At 41.3% G+C, this 22,997-nt stretch overlaps 1 protein-coding gene across 11 annotated transcripts in view; it reads left to right on the plus strand.

Annotated features, from left to right (window-relative positions):
- Positions 1-22,262, plus strand: part of DOCK10 (dedicator of cytokinesis 10) — a 277,707-nt gene extending 255,445 nt beyond the window's left edge. For 4 of the 11 annotated variants that reach the window (XM_017529018.2, XM_017529013.2, XM_017529017.2 and 1 more), the window contains exons 49-58: positions 258-380; positions 517-630; positions 2,668-2,673; positions 9,172-9,318; positions 12,671-12,881; positions 14,438-14,628; positions 16,799-16,899; positions 17,095-17,233; positions 18,410-18,485; positions 21,506-22,262. In XM_017529018.2, the coding sequence (XP_017384507.1) occupies positions 258-380; positions 517-630; positions 2,668-2,673; positions 9,172-9,318; positions 12,671-12,881; positions 14,438-14,628; positions 16,799-16,899; positions 17,095-17,233; positions 18,410-18,485; positions 21,506-21,567 (1,170 nt within the window). In that variant the 3' untranslated portion in view covers positions 21,568-22,262. The remainder of the gene's footprint in view (positions 1-257; positions 381-516; positions 631-2,667; positions 2,674-9,171; positions 9,319-12,670; positions 12,882-14,437; positions 14,629-16,798; positions 16,900-17,094; positions 17,234-18,409; positions 18,486-21,505) is intronic. The other 7 variants (XM_017529020.2, XM_017529016.2, XM_017529021.2 and 4 more) reach the window with 5 other exon arrangements.
- The last annotated feature ends 735 nt before the right edge of the window (positions 22,263-22,997 follow it).

Below are 22,997 nucleotides of genomic sequence, written 5' to 3' on the forward strand. Positions count from 1 at the left end.
TAAGTCAGTAGCAGAGGGAATGGGAAGAAAGATCTGAAGGCATTTCAAAGACTTAAATTAGCACTTTTGGGGCACTATTTAGGTAATGGAAATGCAGATAGGCAAGAATCCAAGATGACACCACGGTCCCCTGCTGGGTTTTAAATGCTAGTAACAGAGGAAAAAGCTTGACAATACAACAGTTTTGAAACCAAATTTCAGGCATGAGCCACAACCTTAATCATGTAAAATCTCATTTTGATTGGGGGAAATTGCAGAATATCCTGGTGGAGCAGCTATACATGTGCGTGGAGTTTCTCTGGAAGTCTGAGCGATACGAACTCATTGCTGATGTCAACAAGCCCATCATTGCTGTCTTTGAGAAACAACGAGACTTCAAAGTATGTATTCTAGCCCCCTAGAAGTTAGCTAAAATATACTCTGCTGAATTGGAAAAACTTACAGTTTTCAAAATTAAAAACTCCCTATTTGTATATCAGCATCATCTTCATGAAACTCTTTCACTTATGGTTTCAGAAATTGTCAGATCTCTACTACGACATTCATCGGTCATACCTGAAAGTGGCAGAGGTGGTGAATTCAGAGAAGCGGCTGTTTGGTCGCTACTATCGTGTGGCATTTTATGGGCAGGTAAGTGCACCAGAAATAACATGGCCCATGAATTCTGCTGAGAAGCTGAATGTTGTCTTTCATTCTTTATAAGACATCTCTGTGTGCCAATGAATTGAGGGGTGTGGGTGTGTCTGACTATACTTGAGTGTTTCTCTGGATGTGATGGTCTATATGTTGCCCATAAGAATGAACTAAGTTGAGAAACAAGTGAGCAAAGAAATCCATGGGTTAATAGTGATTTCTAACTTCTTGAAGAAAGAGGGCACTTATTTTTCGACATTCTCTTCTTTTCAGCTCACCCCAAAATGTCTAATTGTAGGTTTATATCATATATTAAAGTGAAATTAAATTGAACATGCTTTAAGAAATAACATTCCTAATATCCTAGGAAATAAGAGAATTCTCAGGGGTTCCACCATATCAAACCTTTGATTGTACAATCACACAATTTCTTTTCTCCTATTTTCAAACTACCACTGTTTCTAGACAGAATACCAGATGGTTCTTTCATTTGCTATATTGCAAGTCAATGTAATTTCAAAGTTACCCTTCCCAGTTTACTGCATAAGCAATGAAGAAGATGGAGAATATTACTTAGCCACTGTATTGGCCTGAAAGTGGACATATTATAAATTAATTATTAATGTCTCTGGGCAGCATTTTCAATGGGATAAAGCCAGGCACCATTCATTTTCTTTTCAGGAAGGCTTACAGCGCTATTATATTTCAGCAGACATATTTTAGACTGTTGCTTATGTGTATAAACAGCCCGTGCTTTTATTTTCAGTGTTGCAGTGGCTCTCAGACCTCATACTTCCTCTCCCTACAATCTGTGTAAGGCACTATTGCACATAGCTTCTTGTTCTTCCCATCTCCTTGTTCTTAAGGCTGCAGCTGAAGGAGTCAACTCTGGCATGGTCACTCTAGGTCACCTCCCACTGAAGTCGTTTGAAAAATACATACTTTCCTCTGCTCACCAAAAGCAGCTTAAAAATTAACTTCTGAATTAATAAAGATAGATACTTTTTACCTGGAAGGAAAAGTATCACCAAGTAGCCGCTTATCATAAACAAATTAATCCACCTAGGATTTTTCCCAGGACACAGGAACATCAGGATAGTGGAGACAGAGAAACTAAAGGTCTGAAAAATGGAGATCTGCATAAACAATCCATAGGGGGAAAAAAGCAAATTTAGACATTTTGGGGGTCTATGCAAAATAATCTGAACTATCTGAAGTGAGAACATAGATGGGAGAGAGAGAAGTGTGGGAACCTTCAGGAGAGGAAGACAGAGAAGAAAAAATAGTATTTTGGAGCCATTTTGGAAGCCATGAAGAAAACATACAATTTGTGACATTGGTGAAACATTAGCAAGAAAAATGGCAGAAAACGCTATGGGTCAGGAAGGGGATGTGGGAGTGGAGGAATTGGAAGAGAAAAACAGAGTTTCAAGGGAGGTGGTCACAGGCTAACCCAGCAGCACAGGAGTAGCACAAAAGATGTGCTTTTGGGGCCGGGCGTGATGGCTCACGCTTGTAATCCTAGCGCTTTGGGAGACTGAAGCGGGCAGATTGTCTGAGGTCAGGAGTTCAAGACCAGTCTGGCCAACATGGTAAAACCCAGTCTCTGCTAAAAATACAAAAAAAATTAGCCAGGCATGGTGGTGTGCGCCTGTAATCCCAGCTAATTGGGAGGCTGAGGCAAGGGAACTGCTTGAACCAGGGAGGTGGAGGTTGCAGTGAGCCGAGATTGCACCACTGCACTCCAGCTTGGGAGACAGAGCAAGACTCCATCACAAAAAAAAAAAAAAAGGTGTGCTTTTGGGTCACCAAGACATGACCCTGCAATTCCTCAGGCATTCTTTCCAATGAAAAAGTAAAAATCTACATTAATACCCTGGTCGTGGAAACAGAATTGCCTACCAGATGATTTCTGCAACCAATCAATATCTGAGATACAGGCTCTAAAGAAGCTAGAAGTGAATCACACTGCTTTTCAACTAGTTTTTAATGCAGATGTTTACTCTTTTCTTCTTTTGGTCTTGATTGTTCCAGGCTGTGGTAAGTTCGCACTCACTCTTGCTCTCCATTTGCATGCTCTAACCCTTCTCACACTTCCCTCTGTATGGTTTTACTGAACCTTAACCATTTTGTGCAAATCAACATTTGGTACAAAGGGTGACATAATCCTGTTTTCATTCATTTTGGGAATCATCTTGCATTTCTTTAAGTTCTGTTTATGCCAGTTATCTGAATTACAAAAATGTATTCTTTGTGTTTCATACATGTGATCTTTCTGCCTAAAGGCAAACGTAGTCTGAAACCCTTACATACACAAACACACACAGAGATAAGTATGGGTACCACGTATCTTAAATATATGTAATATAGACTTAGTATTGTAAATTGTCTACTTATTTCAGACCACTGTGAGTTGCAGCTTATTAAGAAGACCAGAATGGTCATAATTTTGGAAGTTGGAGTGATGGCTATTGGTGGATACCTTTTGAGGATACTGAAAAAACTGTGCCTTTTTCAAAGGAGTATCTTAGAGACATGGGGGGTCTATGGTGGTGAGCTCTGAACATTCTCAGAGGAGATGGGACTAATTCCCAACATGAAAGGTGAATCAGGGAATAAATCTTTACCCAACAGTTTAGAGTAAGTCTCCAGACATGCAGAAAGGAGCACGATAAGAAATTTGGAAAACAAGCCACGTCCGAAATAACCTGCCAATACCCAAAGAATTTTCTTCATAGTATTTTGAGCCATATGAAATTGCCTGTATTCAGCCACTTTTTTATGTACAAAAATGGCAACTTTATATGGTTCAACGTAATTATTGTCAGTTAAGCTGGAAAGAGAAAACATTTAATACCCACACATTGTCCATATCCAGTCCTGCTCGTCTGACCAGTACATACTTTTTTGTAATTCTTTAAATTCCTTCCCACATCCATATTATATCAGCATTTTCTATGTTCATTTATAAATTGGGGATCATGGGCCCTTAACTCACCTACTAAAAGAATACTTGAAAACACCTGTACTAAATAGACTGAAGGGGGCACTGGGGAAGTATTGGTGGGGGGGAGCTCCTTGCAAATGACCTAACTTTGTTCTTCTTTCAGACTCCTCAGTAAAGTGTGCTGACTTTGCACCTGATTTTTTTTAATGCTGCAGTATTCTCACTTGTCTACTAGTGAGATATAAAGATAAAAAATTCCAATCTGAGCTTAAAAGGCAAGGTGTTTTGTTAAATCCTTAGCCTAAGAACCTGCCTAAGCACGGCACTCCATAAGCTCAAACCCCACCGCCTTTGAACAAGGAAAATTAATGGAGGTCATCCTGAGAAGCAGGAAATTAGAGTCTCAGTCATCACTGCTTAGATGAGATTCAAATGCCTGTCTCAAGACACCACATGCAGAGTGAGAACTATGGGATTCCACAGGAGCAGACAGCACATCTCACACTCAATGATAAATAAATACCAAGTAGACTTGATAATTCCCCCAAATGGGTACAGAATGAAGGTTCCAAAGATTTAAGATAAAATCTTGACTACTTGATTAGCATAATCCCCATAATCAGAAATAATTTCTTATTCATGATAGTGCTTTGTGTCCCTGTAAAACTCACCTTTTAATATCCAAGTTGACGAGCCTTTCATTGATGTGAAAAAGATTATGGAAATGCAATACGTGGTAGGTTGTTTGCCTGCACGAAGGGCTTTGGGTATATTTTTAGTGTCCTGTCTAGACCGCTGCTCTCATTTTGTAGTTTTGGCTGGGGTATTTAATACTAATTGTATCTGTGATGAGACAGACACTAGAAAACAAGTTTAAAACTGATTGTTCATAGCAGGAACTTTAAAAAAATGTAAGTCTTGCATAACATGAATTGTCTAATGGAACACCCAGCATCAGCATCAATGACTATGGAAATTTGACATATAGCAGCCTATACAAAGTGTCCTCCAAATTGTCCCTGAAGTATTGATTTCCATGGTAATGAAACAGCAGCAGTGAGCAAACATCAGCTGTAATCAATAAAGTCCTTAGGCGCTGGTATTTAACATGAAAGCAAGTGAATATTCATTACATAACTTAAAATATCAGATGCCCCTGGTATTAATTAAGTAAAAGACCCAGGAGAATTTTATTCTATCCACCAAATGACATATATTCCATAATTTGCAGACACACCTCTATGGGTGTACCTGCATCTCAGAATCTTAATAAAAAAGGAAGTCTGGGCCAGGTGCTCACACCTGTAATCCTAGCACTTTGGGAGGCCGAGGCGGGTGGATCATGAGGTCAGGAGTTTGAGACCAGCCTGGCCAATATGGTGAAACCCCATCTCTACTAAAAATGCAAAAAATTAGCTAGGCATGGTGGCATGCGCCTATAGTCCCAGCCACTCAGGAGGCTAAGGCAGGAGAATTGCTTGAATCCAGGTGGTGGAGGTTGCAGTGAGCCAAGATTGCACCACTGCCCTCCAGCCTGGGCAGAAGAGCAAGACTCCATCTCAAAAAAAAAAAAAGGAATTTGAGGAAGGAGGGAAGGTTCATGTGTACTATGGAAAACCACCATCTCCACTTTGGGATGTGATAAAGTTCTCCACCTATGGGAAAGTCGCTGATCTAGGCCACATATCTATACTGTATAGTTAAACATCATAATTGAGTTCAGATTTATATGCTAAGAGAAGCTACATGAATGCAGAGAAAGTATGTAGCTTCTTTTCTCTTAGCATTTAGCCTAGTGTCGACATTTTCTGGTCCCTCTTTTGTATACTAGGTTCTTCTTCAAATGCTTTCTTCCCTTTGTGAACTTTGAATGAGTCTAACATAATAGCAGAGGACCTTCTATTTGATGTCGCAGTGATGAACCAGGGACATTGCAAGATTCTCAAGTACCTGCAAAAACATCTGAGAAGGAGTCAATGCTTTTAGTTGTCAGTTTATCGAAGTACATTTTTACCATAATGTATTGCCTTAAAGTTTCATAATTCTTACAGTCCTTGTTTAACTAGGGTGTGTTGTGTCCTAACCAGAGCAGGTGAAGGTGTTTATTCATTGCAAAATGACATTTAAAAGATCAAACCAGCAAGGGAAGTGCAGAGATCACATTTCCCATTGCCTTGCAAGGCATTCAGCTTATAACCTTGGGACTAAAGCAAAAGAGAAACTGACCCTGGTTTTCATCACTTTGTGTCCCTGTTTATAAATCATTTATATCATAGACAGAGCTAAAATTGAAGCCTTCCTTCAGATAGTGTCTGTAGCTCAGGGGTCTTTGCTTTGATAGTTTCCCTGGGTAGAAGGTAAGCATGCATTCCAAATATTTTCAGAGCTGCCATTTGTCTGGCTTCAAAACTCTTTACAGAAACCCCAGTGGACAGCAGATTAAATGCTTTATTCTTCTCTTCCAACTCCTTCTTACTCATCTTACAAAATAGGTTTACATTTCCAAACTTTTTTTAAAAAAAGACGTTCCAGCCGGGCGCAGTGGCTCACGCCTGTAATCTCAGCACTTTGGGAGGCCAAGGCAAGTGGATCACCTGAGGTCAGAAGTTTGAGAACAGCCTGACCATCAAGGTGAAACCTCGTCTCTACCAAAAATAAAAAATTAGCCGGGCGTGGTGGCAGGCACCTGTAGTCCCAGCTACTCAGGAGGCTGAGACAGGAGAATTGCTTGAACCTGGGAAGCGGAAGCTGCAGTGAGCCAAGATCGCGCCACTGCACTCCAGCCTGAGCGACAGAGGAAAACTCTGTCTCAAAAAAAAAAAAAAAAAAAAAAAAAAAAAAAAAAAAAAAAAAAAAAAAAAAAAAGTTCCAATCACTGATCACTTACCAAAATATTGAAATGAGTTTCAGTAGACCTTTTAAAATAAGAAAAACTGCATTGCCTAGACAAGAGAAGCTGAAAGTATGTATTTTCAAGCACTGAAAACTGAGTTAAGCTGCATAAAAGCCAGAACTCAGATTGATTTATAGACACAGAAGTTTTTCATCATTGTTGCCATCACCACCAGCGTCATCATCATCACCATCCTCAACACAGCTAGCACTCACCAAAGGCCATGTGTTTACCAAGCGCGGTCCTTAGAGCCTCCCAATAGGCTGCTGAGTCTGAATTTTCCCATCGCACAGCCCAAGGAGGAGGGATGAAAGAAAGTCACAGGCCGTGACCAAGGCCACAAAGGTCATGATGATGGCAATTTTTACCTGCCTCCCAACATTCATTTTCTGCTCTCTCTGGATTCAGACGTTTGTCAGGGGAAAAATTTTTACAGTGAAAATGTGTCTTTTTACTAGTTTTCACACTATGGTGAAGAAGAAAAAAATCTTTTCCTGAAACTTAGAGACATTTTTCTCCTTGAAATTGAAGTTGCAAATGTTCCTTCGGCTTTGGCCCCGTGAGGATTCTGCCTGAAGGCTTCAGAAGTCTTATTTCTCTGATGTGTCAGTCTGTCAATTACAGCCACCAACTCCTGACCTTGAATCAGACAAAACTCCACAAAGACAGCAACAGAGAAAAACATAGCAGGCTGGAAGTCATGTGGGAGTGGAGTCAGACCTCACTACCCCTACAAAGTCTACACGAAAGACAGGGAGCTGCTTTTCATGCATTCAACATCATATGACACTTTGTAGCAGTTTGGGGTCAAGGCACTTATAATTACTTGTATTTTTTCTTGAACATTTCTCAAAGAAATTGTTCAATAAAAACATCTTTATGTAAAGCCATGAACTATTTTTCAGTTATACTGGTGCACGTATGCCTTTTTAAGATGTGTGCCCTTTAAGAACCCTTTCATTCATCTGCTTATTCAACAAATAGAGTGACCCTCTTCTTAAGACGAGGCATTGTGCTAAACACTGGGCAGGCAGTGTGGAAGACGCACTTCCTGCCTTTAGAAGGCCCAAAGTCAATTAGGGAGGTGTGCAAGGAAGCAGGCGATTACCTGATTGGCAAGAGTTCTGCTATGGAGTTAGACTTTGTTCATTGGCTTCTGCAAAGGTACAGCTACTGCCCACTTAGAATACAAATTACTCTGTTATAACAAAGATTATCCCTTTTACATGTATGAAAGCGCTTTTGAAGTATAAAGTATCATATAGATGTGAGTTTAATCAATATTCTTACATTGTCTCACATTAACCATGAAAAAATACAGCACTAGAAAATTTTGTCTATGCTTTTATAACATATAATTAATATTTTTTAATAGTCAAAAATGATTTTTTGATATGGCTAGGTTTTCTTTTGATGTCCAGTGTCTTCACTTAGACCTCAAAAGCCATTTCCTTACGGGTCAGCTCTACAATCAGAAGAAACCAGATATAGCCTGTAATCCCAGCACTTTGGGAGGGTGAGAAGGGTGGATATTCTGAGGTCAAGAGTTCAAGACCAGCCTGGCCAACATGGTGAAACTCTGTCTCAATTAAAAATACAAAAATTAGCTGGGCGTGGTGGCACACAGCCATAATCCCAGCGACTCGGGAGGCTGAGGTAGGAGAATGGCTTGAACCCAGGAAGTGGAGGTTGCAGTGAGCCGATATTGCACCACTCCACTCCAGCCTGGGAGACAAAGCAAGACTCTGCCTCAAAAAAGAAAAAGAAAAGAAAAGAAACCAGATATCCTTGGGTTCTTCACTCTGAGCTTAATCTAGTATTCTGAGGCCACATGTATTCCACAGGAAAACTGCTTCTTTGTCTCTTCAAAGAGAAGGAATTATAAAGATTGCTTCACTTAGTTATCGTCAGAGAATAGAATCTTCTCTTCCTCCTGCTTCAAACCCGACAAATAAATTGAGGCTAAAACCTACTTGCTCTTGTGGAATAAAAATGATGATGTGGTTGCCATTTTTAATCCTATAATGTCTTCCTTTTCAAGAATGTAAAAGATCTATTAGTAAAGTAAATTGAATGATTAAGTTACATATAGCTAAGTTTTGCAGGTCCCTGAAGTCATTGATGTAAAGTTATTTTTCAAATAGCAGTACTTGGGAGCATAACATGTAATTTCTGTTATGACAACAACAAAGTATTGTGATTTTCCATCTAAGATTACTTGGGATACAAGTCAGCCCATTTAGGTAGCTTTACATGCCATACACTGTTTCCTATGCTAGTTTCAAAGACTTATAGATCTTATTAAAAACGATATTGATTGCTCTATTTGAATGCAGCAAAAAATTGCTCCATATTTCATATTCTACCCCCAGCTGCCACAAGAGGGCGATCTTCCCCCAAAATATATGCAAGTAGGTATTACCATGGAGTTCTACAAATAGAAAAAATATTTGTGAGATATTTCAAGAGTTTCTTTGGCCTGATTAGAAAATATTTACATTAGTGTCTGATTATAAGATGACATCTTATTTTCTTCACTTTGTTTTCTTCTCTGATTTTGAATTTTATAGGGTGTTAACCAATGGATTGGATGACAACCAAAAACTGAATATATTTTTTAAGTAAATGGCTTTTTGTTTTGTTTTTGATTTATGATTAGCATTCTCTAATAAAATTGGTGGTTCATTATGTTCCACAGGGCTTTTTTGAAGAAGAAGAAGGTAAAGAATATATTTATAAAGAGCCTAAACTAACAGGTCTGTCCGAGATTTCCCAAAGATTACTCAAGCTGTATGCAGATAAATTTGGAGTAGACAACGTGAAGATAATCCAGGATTCCAACAAGGTAGAGGAAAATCAGTGTTCATGCAAGTGCTAAGAATTGACTGAATTTTTTATTCTTTAACTACATTAAGTTTTAATTTTCTGCCTGACGATGCAAGTAAACTACCAAAACAATTTTCGATGTTTTGCTTGTTTCTCTATTGGTTGGTTAGCTGGTTGGTAATTTTGGGGGAGGAAGGTTCAAAACGCTATGTGTGTTTATTCGGGTAACTTTTGAAAAGAGCTTAGTAAATTCTCTACGTCTCCATTGATTAACTGCATCTGAACCGCAATCAAAGCCTTACAGTAATTGGGCTCAGCGGTGGAGCTGGAGACAACAGCAAGTTGAAAATATTTATTCAGTCAAGGAAGTTTTCCTAGGTGTATTACTCAGGGTTCTCTAGAGGAACAGGACTAATAGGATAGATGTCTGCATAAAAGGGAGTTTATTAAGAGAATTGACTCACACGATCATAAGGTGAAGTCCAACAATAGGCCGTTTGCAAGCTGAGGAGCAAGGAAACCAGTGTTGCCTCCCAAAACCTCAAAAGTAGGGAAGACTACAGTGCAGCCTTCAGTCTGTTGCCAAAGGCCCGAGAGCCCCTGGCAGATCACTGAAGTCCAAGAGTCCAGAAGCTGAAGAACTCGGAGTCTGATGTTGAGGTCACGAAGCATCCAGCACAGGAGAAACATGGAGGCCAGAGACTTCGCCAGTCTAGTCCTCCCACGTTCATCTGCCAGCTTTTACCCTAACTTCCCTGGCAGCTGATTAGACGGTGTCCACCCAGATTCAAGGCGGGTCTGCCTCCCCCAGTCCACTGTCTCAAATGTTAGTCTCCTTTAGCGACACCCTCACAGACACACCCAAAAACAATACTTTGCATCCTTCAATCCAATCCGGTTGACACTCGGTATTAAGCGTCATACTAGGTCATACCAATTTTGAAACCTGTTCCCTATAGTAGAAGCAGACTTGCCAGTTACATTACATTAACTTTTGAACATCCAGTTACCCTCCTCATGGCTCCAGAAGGCAAATACTTACCTTTTCTCTTAGATTACTCAGCATCTTCTTATACACTTTTTTCAGTTAGCCAACCTCTATCAAATGCCTACTGAATGCCAAGCCCAGACTGGGAGATGAGCACACAGAGTATCTTCCTTCTGGAGTTCACAGTTCACATGGGGCTAAGAAGAGAAAGACTTGTACAAACAGCCAGTTAAATAGATTACAATAAAGTATCACCAGAGAGTCAAAGTTCAAGTTGTACCAACAATGCTCAGGGCAGGGACATCCCTTAACAGCTCATTCTTGACTGGGCAGCATTACACAGAGGGGATGATGTTTAAGTTAATTTGCTGGAAAGCAAAGAGCATGCTGAGATGCCCAGCACATGCAATGATGGGGAGGAACGAAAGGGGGAGATGTGTTTAGAGAATGGCAGATCTTTGAAACACAGGTTGAACAGAAGAGTGTGGCAGAAGATGGAGCTGGAAAAGATGGCTTGTGTCCAATGCCATATAGTTCTACTGGGCTATAGAAGAGGTCTTTTTTTCCTGTCCTCTTTCACAAGCTCAAGTTTGGAAGCATCTGGGCATGAAATCTTTGAGTCTGGGCAGAAGTTTTTGTGAATGTGTTCATCATTCTCCTTCTTAGCTTGACGGCTACAGTCACCTTCCCCAGAAAGGCAGGCAGCTGGAACTACTGTGTTAGTGGTTCTTCTAAGTAGAAAGTATGTACAGAGTTTTGGGAGTGGGGTGGGAGGATGAGAAAATGCCAAATTTTGTATCAGAACAACTTGTGTTCATTCCACCCTCCCACCACTTACCAGCTGATGATCTTAGATAAATTAGTTGGTCACTCTAAACCTCTATTTTTGATCTGTAAAATGGTTACAACTATACCCACCTTACAGTCTAATTAGCAGTAGCATTACAAATAAATTCAGGGGGGTCCCTCAAATCTTTGGGACTGGATAAGCAGTGGATGGGTAGACAGATGGAGAAAATTGGAAGAAGTTTTAAAATTCTTCAAGGTTTCATTAGAAAAGAGGCTGAGAACGCCATCTCTTCCGACTCCAAAGGAGAGCAAATGCAAGTTCCTAGATGTTCTCAGTACCCCCAGCCTTCTTCCTTGCTATTTGTCAAACTCACTCACCAAAGCAGAGTTTGTTAAGAAAAAAAAAATGCGTACCATGACTTGTTACCGATAAGAGAAGGAACCTGACATTAAAGTGCAAAATTCTGCAATCGTGTAATAGGCTCATCAGCTAATCTGATAAATTAGACAGGGAACCTCCTATTGGCCCCAGTCTAGATACATGGGTAAAATCATAGAGGGACAAAAAGATATTTTTTAAAAGTTTTTATTTGAATTACTCTCAAGAAGCTTGCATTCTAGGGCTGGGCGCAGTGACCCCTGGCTGTGATCCTAGCATTTTGGGAGGCCAAGAGGACAGATCTCTTAACGCTAGGAGTTTGAGACCAGCGTGTGCAACATGGAAAACCCTCTCTCTACTAAAAATACAAAAATTATCTAGGCATGGTGGCACATGCTATTAGAGAAGCTGAGGAAGGAAAATCGCTTGAACCTGGGAGGTGGAGATTGCAGTAAGCTAAGATTTTGCCACTGCACTCCAGCCTGAGAGACAGGGCAAGACCTTGTCTCAAAAAATAGTAACAATAATAATAAATAAAATAAAAAATAAAAGAAGTTTACATTTCAGACAAAGGCAATTGGACATTCACTGCAGAGAAGAGAGAAAATAAAGGACTAGGCCAGGCATGGTGGTTCACACCTGTAATCCCAGCACTTTGGGAGGCCTAGGTGGGCAGATCATGAGGTCAAAAGATGGAGACCATCCTGGCCAACCTGGTGAAATCCCATCTCTACTAAAAATACAAAAATTAGCTGGATGTGGTGGCGTGTGCCTGTAGTCCCAGCTACTTGGGAAGCTGAGGCAGAAGAATCACTTGAAGCCAGGAGGCGGAGGTTGCAGTGAGCCAAGATCATGCCACTGCACTCCAGCCTGGCAACGGAGCATGACTCCGTCTCATTTAAGAAAAAAAAAAAAAAAATCAATCAAAAGAAAAAAGAAAGGACTAAATAACATGCCACAGGCAGGCACGTCTGGAAGAGCCTCAGCTACTTGGCGAGCTGGCTCCAATCCCACCTCTGCAGACCTGGCTGCTCAGCGGCAGTCCAGCCTTCAGTCTCTGTGATCCTGCCCAGCTCTGAAATGATGTGACTGCTCATTTTTCTCTAAGGGCAGAGGCACAGCCTCCTTGGGATGCAAGCTGAGGGAATAGGAGCCTCCTGCTTTCAGGAGCACTCCAGGGCTTACCACTCACATTGCCCGTATCTGTTAATACAGGTAAACCCCAAGGATTTGGACCCCAAATATGCCTACATCCAGGTGACCTATGTCACGCCATTCTTTGAGGAAAAGGAAATCGAAGACCGGAAGACCGATTTTGAAATGCACCACAACATCAACCGCTTTGTCTTCGAGACGCCCTTCACGCTGTCGGGCAAGAAGCACGGTGGAGTGGCAGAGCAGTGCAAGCGGCGGACAATCCTGACAAGTAGGTGCAGGCAGCTGGGCCTCGCGTGTGGCCCCAGCACAGGCCGCTTTGTAGGGCTAGATCAGCAGGAATCAAGGATTATTTCAGTAGTCCTGCAGACACAGAAGTACCCAAAATGTGCTAACTTGGAAATATTTGCCAAGAAGAGATTTCCACCTCTTTATTAACAGAAGTCAACCAGAAGAGAAATTGTCAAAAGAATTGCTTTGCATACCTACTCCCTTAGGTTGTAAGTCTGAAGGGTCTTGGGGTCAGTGCCTTGGGAAAGACACAAAGCACTCTGAACTTTCCTCTCTGAGTCCGCCTTCAGTTGCTTCTGGGTTAACAGCTCTCATCATGTGCTTTGGGGCAAGATTCTAAACCACTCTGGGATTCAAATTCTTCATCTGCAGAATGAATGCAGATGTCAATCTCCAATATCCCTCCATGTGCTCTCTAGATCTATGCTGTGAGCTCATCATCCTTTCATTCCCTCAGCACACATTTAATGAGGTACTACTAGGGGCTGGGCACTGTTCTAGGTTCTGGCAATGCAAATGAAACATGATTCTTGCCCTCAAGGTGCTCACAGTCTGGTAGGAGAAAGAGCCAAGTAAGGCAAGAATTTCAGGTGAGCAGAGCAGGAGAAATGAAACAAGAGAACCCAGCAGGGGCTCCTAAGGTTGGCTGCAGGAAAGGTGAGTGAGGGCATTCTGCAGGAAATGATTTGGAAATCAGTAACCTGCTTTGAGAGCTGGGCAGTCCTGGATGAGGCCACAGCCTATCAGTAGCACTGACGTCTAAACTGTGACAAGTGTCTGCCTTCAGTAAATGTATCCAAAACTTTTGTAATAAAAAAGCCACAACAAAGCTGTATCAATAGATACTATTTGGTATACATTTAAGCATTCTGTATTGTGGGTTAGTGTAGTTTTATTTGAATTACAAGTTGCTGTGGAAGCTATCATCTTTTCAGTGTTTAGAAATTCTAAAGGCCTGGCTGGGCGCGGTAGCTCACGCCTGTAATCCCAGCACTCTGGGAGGCCGAGGCGGGTGGATCATGAGGTCCAGAAATCCAGACCGTCCTGGCCAACATGGTGAAACCCCGTCTCTACTAAAAGTACAAAAAAATTAGCTGGGTGCGGTGGTGTGCACCTGTAGTCACAGTTACTCAGGAGGCTGAAGCAGGGGAATTGCTTGCACCTGGGAGGCGGAGATTGCAGTGAGCCAAGATCACGCCATTCCACTCCAGCCTGGGTGACAGAGCAAGACTCTGTCTCAAAAAAAAAAAAAAGTAAGAAAAAGAAAATTCTAAAGGCCTAAACAGCTCTGAGAATGAGGGGCGGTTAGCAGTGAAGGCAGAAGAGCACACCAGCTCAAGGGAGTTTGGGCAAAAGCTAAGACATATGAGAGAGGATGACTCCTGGTAGAAAAAGTAACTCCCACACGTGAAAAGCATGCAGACTGGAAGGCGCCATGTGCCATGAAATGATACATGATCCTCTGGTCCTTCAGGCAAACCCTTGACCCTTCACTGATCCTTAACCCTGAAATCCTTTTGTACGCCTTTTGTGCAGCGAGTCACCTGTTCCCCTACGTAAAGAAGAGAATACAGGTCGTAAGCCAATCGAGCACAGAGCTGAATCCTATTGAAGTGGCAATTGACGAGATGTCCAAGAAGGTTTCTGAGCTTAATCAGCTTTGCACAATGGAGGAAGTGGACATGATCAGACTACAGCTCAAACTGCAAGGAAGTGTCAGCGTGAAGGTGAGTAAGCACTGCCCAGGGCTGAGGTGCACATGGCCAGCGAAGCCTGATGGAAAGTGCTCGGGGAACTTTGTTCACAAAGAATACAAGAAACAGTTTTCTATATGTGAGAATAGAACACCTTTATCTGGGTCTTTAAAATTGCATCTAGTTGTCAATATGCATTGATTTACCCAACACCTGTAGATATGCCTTTCTTAAGTTTAGCTGAAATACAATTTCCTCTTCCTCTACCCTGCTATCCCATCTTCTATGGATAACTGTGTTCTATATCTGTATACTAACAAATGAATTAACTAATAAAGAAGTACCACATTCTTGTACATACCTGTCATTAAGAGCCTTATAAAATTGTTCTGAAAGAAATCCAAGAAGAATGATTACTAGTTCATAAAAGGTGCATGCATGTTTATCTGTCTGTCAGAGTTGTGACAGGAAGCAGATGGCATGCTCACAGTGAGTGATTGAGGAGGACAGAATAAACAAACTGTTTGCAAAAGCGTGTGATGCATTTGGGAAAGCCAGCAAGGCTGGCACGAGGGCTGGCAGCACTCAGAAGGTGTGACCACCTTAGACCTGAAGATGCAAGGAAGGGAGAGTTAGTGGAAGCAGACAGGGGAGCTGAGAGGTCCGTCTGATGACAGACAAGCAGTCAGGAGTGGCCTCAACTAGCAATAGAGAGGCTTCTGCAAGAAGGAAGCACCAGGGCCAGACAGGTGAGGCGAGTAAGGCACTCACCTTGGGCACAAAATTAAAGGGAGCCCCACATAACTTAGGAATCAAGGCATTAATTTAATTTACTGTATTAATAAATTGATGCTAAATATTTATAAGGAACAAAGTAATTAATTGCTAAATAAAGGAAGATCAGTAGTAGCACCCTACACAGCTATATTGGAGCCTAAAAGCCAAAGACAAAATTAGTGCTACTGATCCTGACACTGACCACCCTCTCCTCTTCCACACCTCTCTCGTCTGTGTTCTCCATGGGCTGAGAAGGCCAGAAAGCAAGAGAGCCATTGTCCTGCCCCATACAGGATGACTTCCCTAGGCACATAGCTGAGTGAAGGGAAGTGGAGATTGGATCTGAAGAAGCAAAAGATGCTACACTCAGTACTAGTGACTGCATCTGCCACACTGGCCATGCCTGCTGGTCACAGGCCACTGAAGTCAGCTCCCTTCTTCGTTTTTTTCCCTTTTTCCTTCCCAAGCCCAACAGCCACATTAAAAGCTTACATGCACTAAGGGATATGGACTCCCGTACAAGTGAGGCCATCCATGTGCATGAGCATGAATTGAACCCAGCATTGTGCATTCATTCAGCAAAACTGTTAAATGCCTCCTTGGGCCAGAATCTAAGCCAGGCCATCAAGGAGAACCCAGTGAAACGGTAATTCCAGGGCAGTGCCCACACCACTACCACTGTGCATTATCCTTTTATAATAGTATGAGTTTATTTGAGTGTTAATAGAAAAAAAAAAAAAAACAGCACTTTAAACATTTGATTTCACAGATGTTAAATTTAAATAAATATATTGGAGTTAATCGAAGTGAATCTAGTTTTAGAAGCTATTAAGAAAACAGCAGATTTGGTGGTTGGGATATGCCTATAATCCCAGCACTGTGAGAGGCCAAAGCGGATGGATTGCCTGAGGCCAAGAGTTTGAGACCGACTGGGACAATGTAGTGAGACCTCCGTCTCTACAAAAACTTTTTAAAAAAAAAAATTAGCCAGGCATAGTAGCAAACACCTATAGTCCCAGCTACTTGAGAGACTGAGACAAGAGGATTACTTGAGCCCAAGAGTTTGAAGCTGCAGTGATCGTGCCACTGCAGTCTAGCCTAGGCAACAGAGTGAGACCCTGTCTCTAAAAAAGAAAAAAGAAAGAAAAAATAGCAATCATGCAATGTGCGGATACGGCAAAAAATGTGAAAGAGTTGGCAAAAGACAAGTTTGGGAAGTTTGTCAGCGAAAGGTGAGCTCAGATTCATGCTTGATTGACAAGCTGGAGAACAGCAGATCAGTCAGGTAGACAAATGAGTAGACTAGAAGTCAGTGTGTGAGAGCAGGGTGCCACGCATCCCTGCACAGCTGCTACTCTTTCCAGCTGTGGAGAAGGCTCCATGGAGAAGGCAGACCATCCTCTACCAATTCTCTTCTCCTCAACAGGTTAATGCCGGGCCAATGGCCTATGCACGAGCTTTCCTTGAAGAAACCAATGCAAAGAAGTACCCTGACAACCAAGTAAAACTTTTGAAGGAGATCTTCAGGTGAGCTTCTCTTTGTTGGAATGTTCTTCCTTGAACTTCCTCAGATAGGGAGTCCTGAATCCCCCAAGAAGCCACCACACCAGAACTCACAGAGGTGGCAGAGTCCATCAGCAGCCCGACTCTGAACTCACAGTCACTGAACTCAGTGCCACTTCCCAGGGCTGGTTTTTAATGTGTTTCATGTTGTCGCTAAAGGCAATTTGCAGATGCATGTGGGCAGGCCCTTGACGTGAATGAACGCCTCATCAAAGAAGACCAGCTGGAGTACCAGGAAGAACTGAGGTCCCACTACAAGGACATGCTCAGTGAACTCTCCACAATCATGAATGAGCAGGTGAGTGCTCTTTGGTGCACATGCACTATCAGTGGACAGAAAGTCCCTTTCGCCCCCAATGCCAGAAGGACGGGAAAGAGGCTCTTTTCTTGCTGCAGAAATCACCGCATCAGCGCCATGTTGCTGAGTTGTTCTCTCCCCCATGCACACTATCCTCTTGCCCCAAAGCAGAAGTCAGGTTGGGAGAAAATCTGTAGAAAAAGATTATGAGAAACCAGACACTTCCCATAGTTCACATGAATGCTTGGTTTTCTAGACTATGTGAGTCCCATTAAACACTGAGGAATACTTGGTGATATTCCCACGCGGGTTGCTGCCACCCTCTGCCATCCCTGGTTAAGGAGCTCACAACCCCGAGGCTATGATGTGGAGTTCACAGTTGAGGGGGTATCTTCACCATACTCAGGAAGAACCCCAGGACTAGTCATGGCTGTTTACTGCCAAGACTGCCTCTACAGAGGCTGGACCTCCTGCAGATGTGCAGAATTCAGATAAAAGTCAACCACCTACCCACCAGCAAGTCATCCATGATGCCTGGGACGTATGTAGCATGCTCTGTAAGGCTACACACAAAATGTGGGCATTCAGTCATCTCAGTACCTTTTGGCTAAAAATCAACTGGTTAAAAGCCAAGTGCTGCTTCCTGACCGAGTTCCTAGAATCCATACCCCCACGCTCTACCTAGACATATCATCCCTGCTCCCCTGCAGGAGTTAGATGTGTTCTCTACAGAAAAACTGAGGGACAGAACTTGAATTTGTCTCCTCCTGTAGTGCTTCATACATGGTAGCCACCCACTGAATGCACTTCCCCTGTTTTCCTTAAATGGCTTGGCACCATTAATATGACCCACAAACCATGAAGTGTGTTGTATGAATCTGTTTTTTCTAATTGCATTTCCCATCTTACTTCTCTTCTTTTTTTCCGTCTTCTTCTATCCTGATTTTGAGTGGAGATAGTATTGGTTTAGGCTATTTGAAGGGCGATCGGAATTAAATACTCAGGAGAGATGACCTGATAGAAAAGAGAAAATCATAAATCTGGGAATGAAATAAAAAGAGCAAACAATGGATCTGAAAGTTTGGGAAGGTGGTGAAGGAATGTTTGTCTCCAACTGTAAATTACATCTGACCTGGAAACTTTGGACAAAAATGCTTTTCTCTTTTTTCCTGGCAGCTCTATCGAGGTCCGTGTCTGTACAGCTTCTGTTCCTCTGTGTCTAGTATTTCCCTCAGTACTGTAAGCAAAAGTGGTATGTTTCTCTTTCTTTATGTCTACTCTGTCATTTGTGGCCTTCTGGTATACCCCCTTCTTCCTAGCCATTCAGTTTCTTCAGTCACCTCCACAGCGGCTAGTGCTCTCTAAGTTCTGTTTAATTAGAACAATTTCATTTCCATTTCCAGGTAGGTCAATGGGGGAAAAACCCTTATGATTAAAACTAAAGCTCAAAACATAGCTTTTAAAATGAAAACTCATACTCCAACTTCTAAAATATATTTGAGCTGATTTGTTTCCCAAATAAAGATATACTATACAAAAATGTGCTAAAACAAAAATATAAAGACAAGGACCAGGTGATTAGGGGGAGAGAAAAATCATTTCTTTTCCTGGACACTTTTGCTAAAAGAAGCAAAACTTGGCTCTATGCCTCGTGGAAACTGACACAAAGGAAAGAAACTGGTGGATTGCACAGACCTTGTTACAGATCTGTAAAAAGGTCTGTCTATAGGAAAGATACATTTTCTCCTGGTCCTGGACTTCAATGGAGATTTGTCACATATGTCTCCCTCTATGGGAATACCTTCACATACCTATTTATTCATGCACATATTCTGAAAACAGGTACATAAAAAATTACAACGAAGAAAAAATTCTATTGCATGTTTAAAAATAGAAACAGGCTGGGTGTGGTGGCTCACTCCTGTAATCCCAGCACTCTGGGAGGCCAAGGAAGGTGGATCACCTGAGTTCAGGAGTTTGAGACCAGTCTGGCTAACCTGGTGAAACACCATCTCTACTAAAACTACAAAAAGAAATTAGCCAGGTGTGGTGGCAGTAATCCCAGCTACTCAGGAAGCTGAGGCAGGAGAATTGGTTAAACCCAGGAGGCAGAGGTTGCAGTGAGCCAAGATCACACTATTGCACTCCAACCTGGGTAACAAGAGCAAAACTCCATCTAAAAGAAAAAAAAAAAGAAACAATTAAAATAGATAGTTAGACATCAAAATATAAAAAAGAAATAAAATAATAGAATGAATGATGTGTAAGCAAACCCAGGTTTGTCTACTCTCTGCTCAAAAGCCGAACACTAGAAGTGAGAGTTGATGGGAGGAAAATCAGGTTTATTCAAAGAGCCAGCAAACACTAAGATGGTGAAGCAGCATCCTAAAGTGCCATCTTAACTCAGTACACATTTTCAGCTCTTTCTATGTTAAGGGAAGGGAGAAAAGAAGGGGGTTGAAATCAAGAACTGTCTAATGACCACAGACATCTGGGCACCGGCAACAGTCTGAGGAGGTGGGAACCTCTTTGTCCTTGGTCAGGTCACAATGCTCCTATAAATCTTTAACAAAACATAGTCAGTTATTTACATACTTCTTTCATCCCAGAGTTAGTTTTTAAAGCTACATGAGGCCGGGCACAGTGGCTCACACCTGTAATCCCAGCAATTTGGGAAGCCGAGGCAGGCAGATTGCCTGAGGTCAGGAGTTCGAGACCAGCCTGGCCAACATGGTGATACCCCATCTCTACTAAAAAGACAAAAATTGGCCAGATATGGTGGCATGCACCTGTAATCCCAGAGATTTGGGAGGCTGAGTGAGGAAATCACTTGAATCCGGGAGGCAGAGGTTGCAGTGAGCCAAGATCGCACCACTGTACTCCAACCTGGGTGAGAAAGTGAGACTCCATCTCAAAAAAAAACTACGTGATTGCTGTTTTTTCAAATTACATCAGTGCTCTAAAGTGATCCCAGCCTACATGATTAAAACTAAAAAATGTAATTATGTTTGTTCTTTTGCTGTTTCAGCTACTTTTGCAATTCATTCCAAAGTGTCTAGAAAAATATTAGCTACAGGAGTATTTTGAAGACATCTAGTTAATGAAGGAACCTCCAGTACGTATAGGGAAAGAGACAAAAGAAGATAGAGTGGATGCTGCTATGTAAAATGGAGATGTTGAGATAAAGTAGTTTGAGTTGTCACTGACCAGCAGGCAACAATTACTTTTATAGGTGCCAAAATTCCATACCGTTTAAGAAATGGCAAAAAACATAAAAGCCTTCTATGACTGAGGCCAAAGTAAGGCCTATAAGCATTCAGATTAAACCTCAGTATAAGATGCCCATTTGGAGTCTGTTTCAAAATTCAGTGAGAATAACAGCATAGTGAAGTCAACTGCAATGACGGGTATCAAATAAAAAATGCAGAGAAAGGAACAGATCCAATCTGGTGCAATGCCTAGCATAGGTATACGCACCTGGAGTCTACTCTTTGAACATATCATCAGCCAGATTATTTATTCAGAGCTTTGTAATATTGACCATAAAGAGAATTTATTGGTAGTATAGGATATTTAGATGCTGAGTGCTCTTTGGGGGAATAGAAGTAGCAATTCTATCTTGGAAGAGGAGTAGAGATGAAGATCATGGCACAGTAGGACAATGTGTGAAGTTAGTGGAAAAATATTCACAATTAGAAATGTAATTAATTTCTCTTCTGGACAAAAACATATTTTAGAGGTATCTGGAGTTTCCGTTGTTATTGTACTTACATGTCATTATTTGAGTCAATCTGATAAAGCATTTTTTAGACACATTAACATTCTTTTCTTTTCTTTTCTTTTCAAAATTAAAATCAGGTCAAGACCTTTTTTTTTTTTTTTTTACTATATTTCCTTTTATGCAAACATTTAAATAAGGTTTCTAATGTTCCCCTTTTTCAGCAGATGCTGACAATATAAATTATAAACTTTTAGAATAGAATAAAATCCTGGAATTACTCAGATATATTTGTAAGTTTCATCAAAACATTTATAAATTTATATCAAATAGCAGAAGAGGATTGTGAAACTATTTTAACTTTCACTAAAATGGCTAGCGCATGGTCTTGGGGAAAAATTCTTTAGATCTACTTTGACATGTATCTTTTCATAATTTGCATAAATTACCCTGTGGGGAATAAAAACCTCTGTTCTGGGTTCTCATATTGTGTTTGGGATATTAACATTAACCTCTCTATTATCTTATTTCGTTGTGCTTTTTCCTGTCTTAAGATTACGGGCAGGGACGACCCGTCAAAGCGCGGAGTGGAGCAAACCTACACTCGAGTAATTAGCAAAGCAACTCTGACCCTCCCCACCGTCTCCATCTCACCTAGTGCTGAAGTCTGAGGGGCCTGCAGCATCAGACCCACCTCTAAGAGAACTTTCTAAATTTGCAGCTAATCTCGGGGAAGAGAAAGACAGATTTAATTTATTTGAAGTTTTCATGGTGTTAATATTTTTGTTTACCTCGCTAGCTTGAGAATTTTGCCAGCCTCTGAATTTGCACATTTTGTATAATTTTTTTCTTTGAGCAGTGTTGATCAAGCCAACTTGAATATTTGCCATGAAATTCCAGTGAATGTGTAGCTCATATGCAAACCCCAAGTTTGCTGTCAGTTATATTATGTTCAGTATCCCAGTCCCAGTACACAGATTTTAATGGTTGAAGTGAATGTTTTTGTAACATTAAGCATATTTCAGATGTAAATAAAAGATTGTAAAATATACGGTTTTTACCAAATTTAAAAGATCCCTTTTAGTTAATACTGAGAGTACTAAAAATATATGAATAATGTTTCAGATACCATTATATTAGAATATTTGTGTATGTGTACAAAAGTGTTGAAAAATACTAATCTTTAAAATTTGTGGAGTTTCTTTATTTATAATATATGTGCCCTTAAAAGCAATGGGATGTGAAATTATGAAAGTATTTTGTTGTTCATAGAAATAAAAAATACAGTTACTTTGCATTTGGTTTCCCCTTGAAGAGTGGGTGAATTACTGAGAAAAATGGTTCATTGGATATCTACCGAATGCAAATCTACACTCAATACTTATGATGCCATGCCAAGAAGCCAAGAAAGGACTCAAATCTCAGCTAAGAAGTTCCTCCAAAGATGAACTGGGAAGATCAGAGGTTTCCAAATGTAGGAGAGACTTAGAATGACTTGGGGAAAATATAATGAATCCGAATCTTAAGGTTTGTGGAGGTTCTCAGACGGATCACAAATGTTCCATTTCTCTCCTCTAACCTTGTGTTAAGATTGCACTTTCCTGCTTCTTTCGAAGGCAAGCATGACCATCTGACTTGCTTTAACCCTTGAAATGTTAGCAGAAGTAACACATGTTATTTTCAGGCAGAGGCATCAAAGCCAGTGAGCAGTTCTTCCCAGTCCCTTCCCCTGATGTATTTACCTTTGATGTACCTGAAGCCCTGATTTACTTACCTTTAATGTACTGTGTCAACCTCATTACCCAAGCAACCACAATGAGCAAGACACACACACACATGCTGCCTGCTAACCCTATTGGTCATATAGTCCGAGTGAGAAACACCATTTTGCTGTGTTAAGATTCAGGATTGTTTGTTACCGCTGTGTCATGAGCTTATCAGAGCTGTGACTGCTAGATGCTGACCTAGGTTTGGGAACCACTGATATTTTCCACCCTCTGACCCACTCCCCTCCCCCAGCCAATATCGGCTGCCACGGACCTGAAC

Source organism: Cebus imitator, unplaced genomic scaffold (genome assembly GCF_001604975.1).
Source record: "Cebus imitator isolate Cc_AM_T3 unplaced genomic scaffold, Cebus_imitator-1.0 Scaffold57, whole genome shotgun sequence".
Lineage (NCBI taxonomy): Eukaryota > Metazoa > Chordata > Mammalia > Primates > Cebidae > Cebus > Cebus imitator.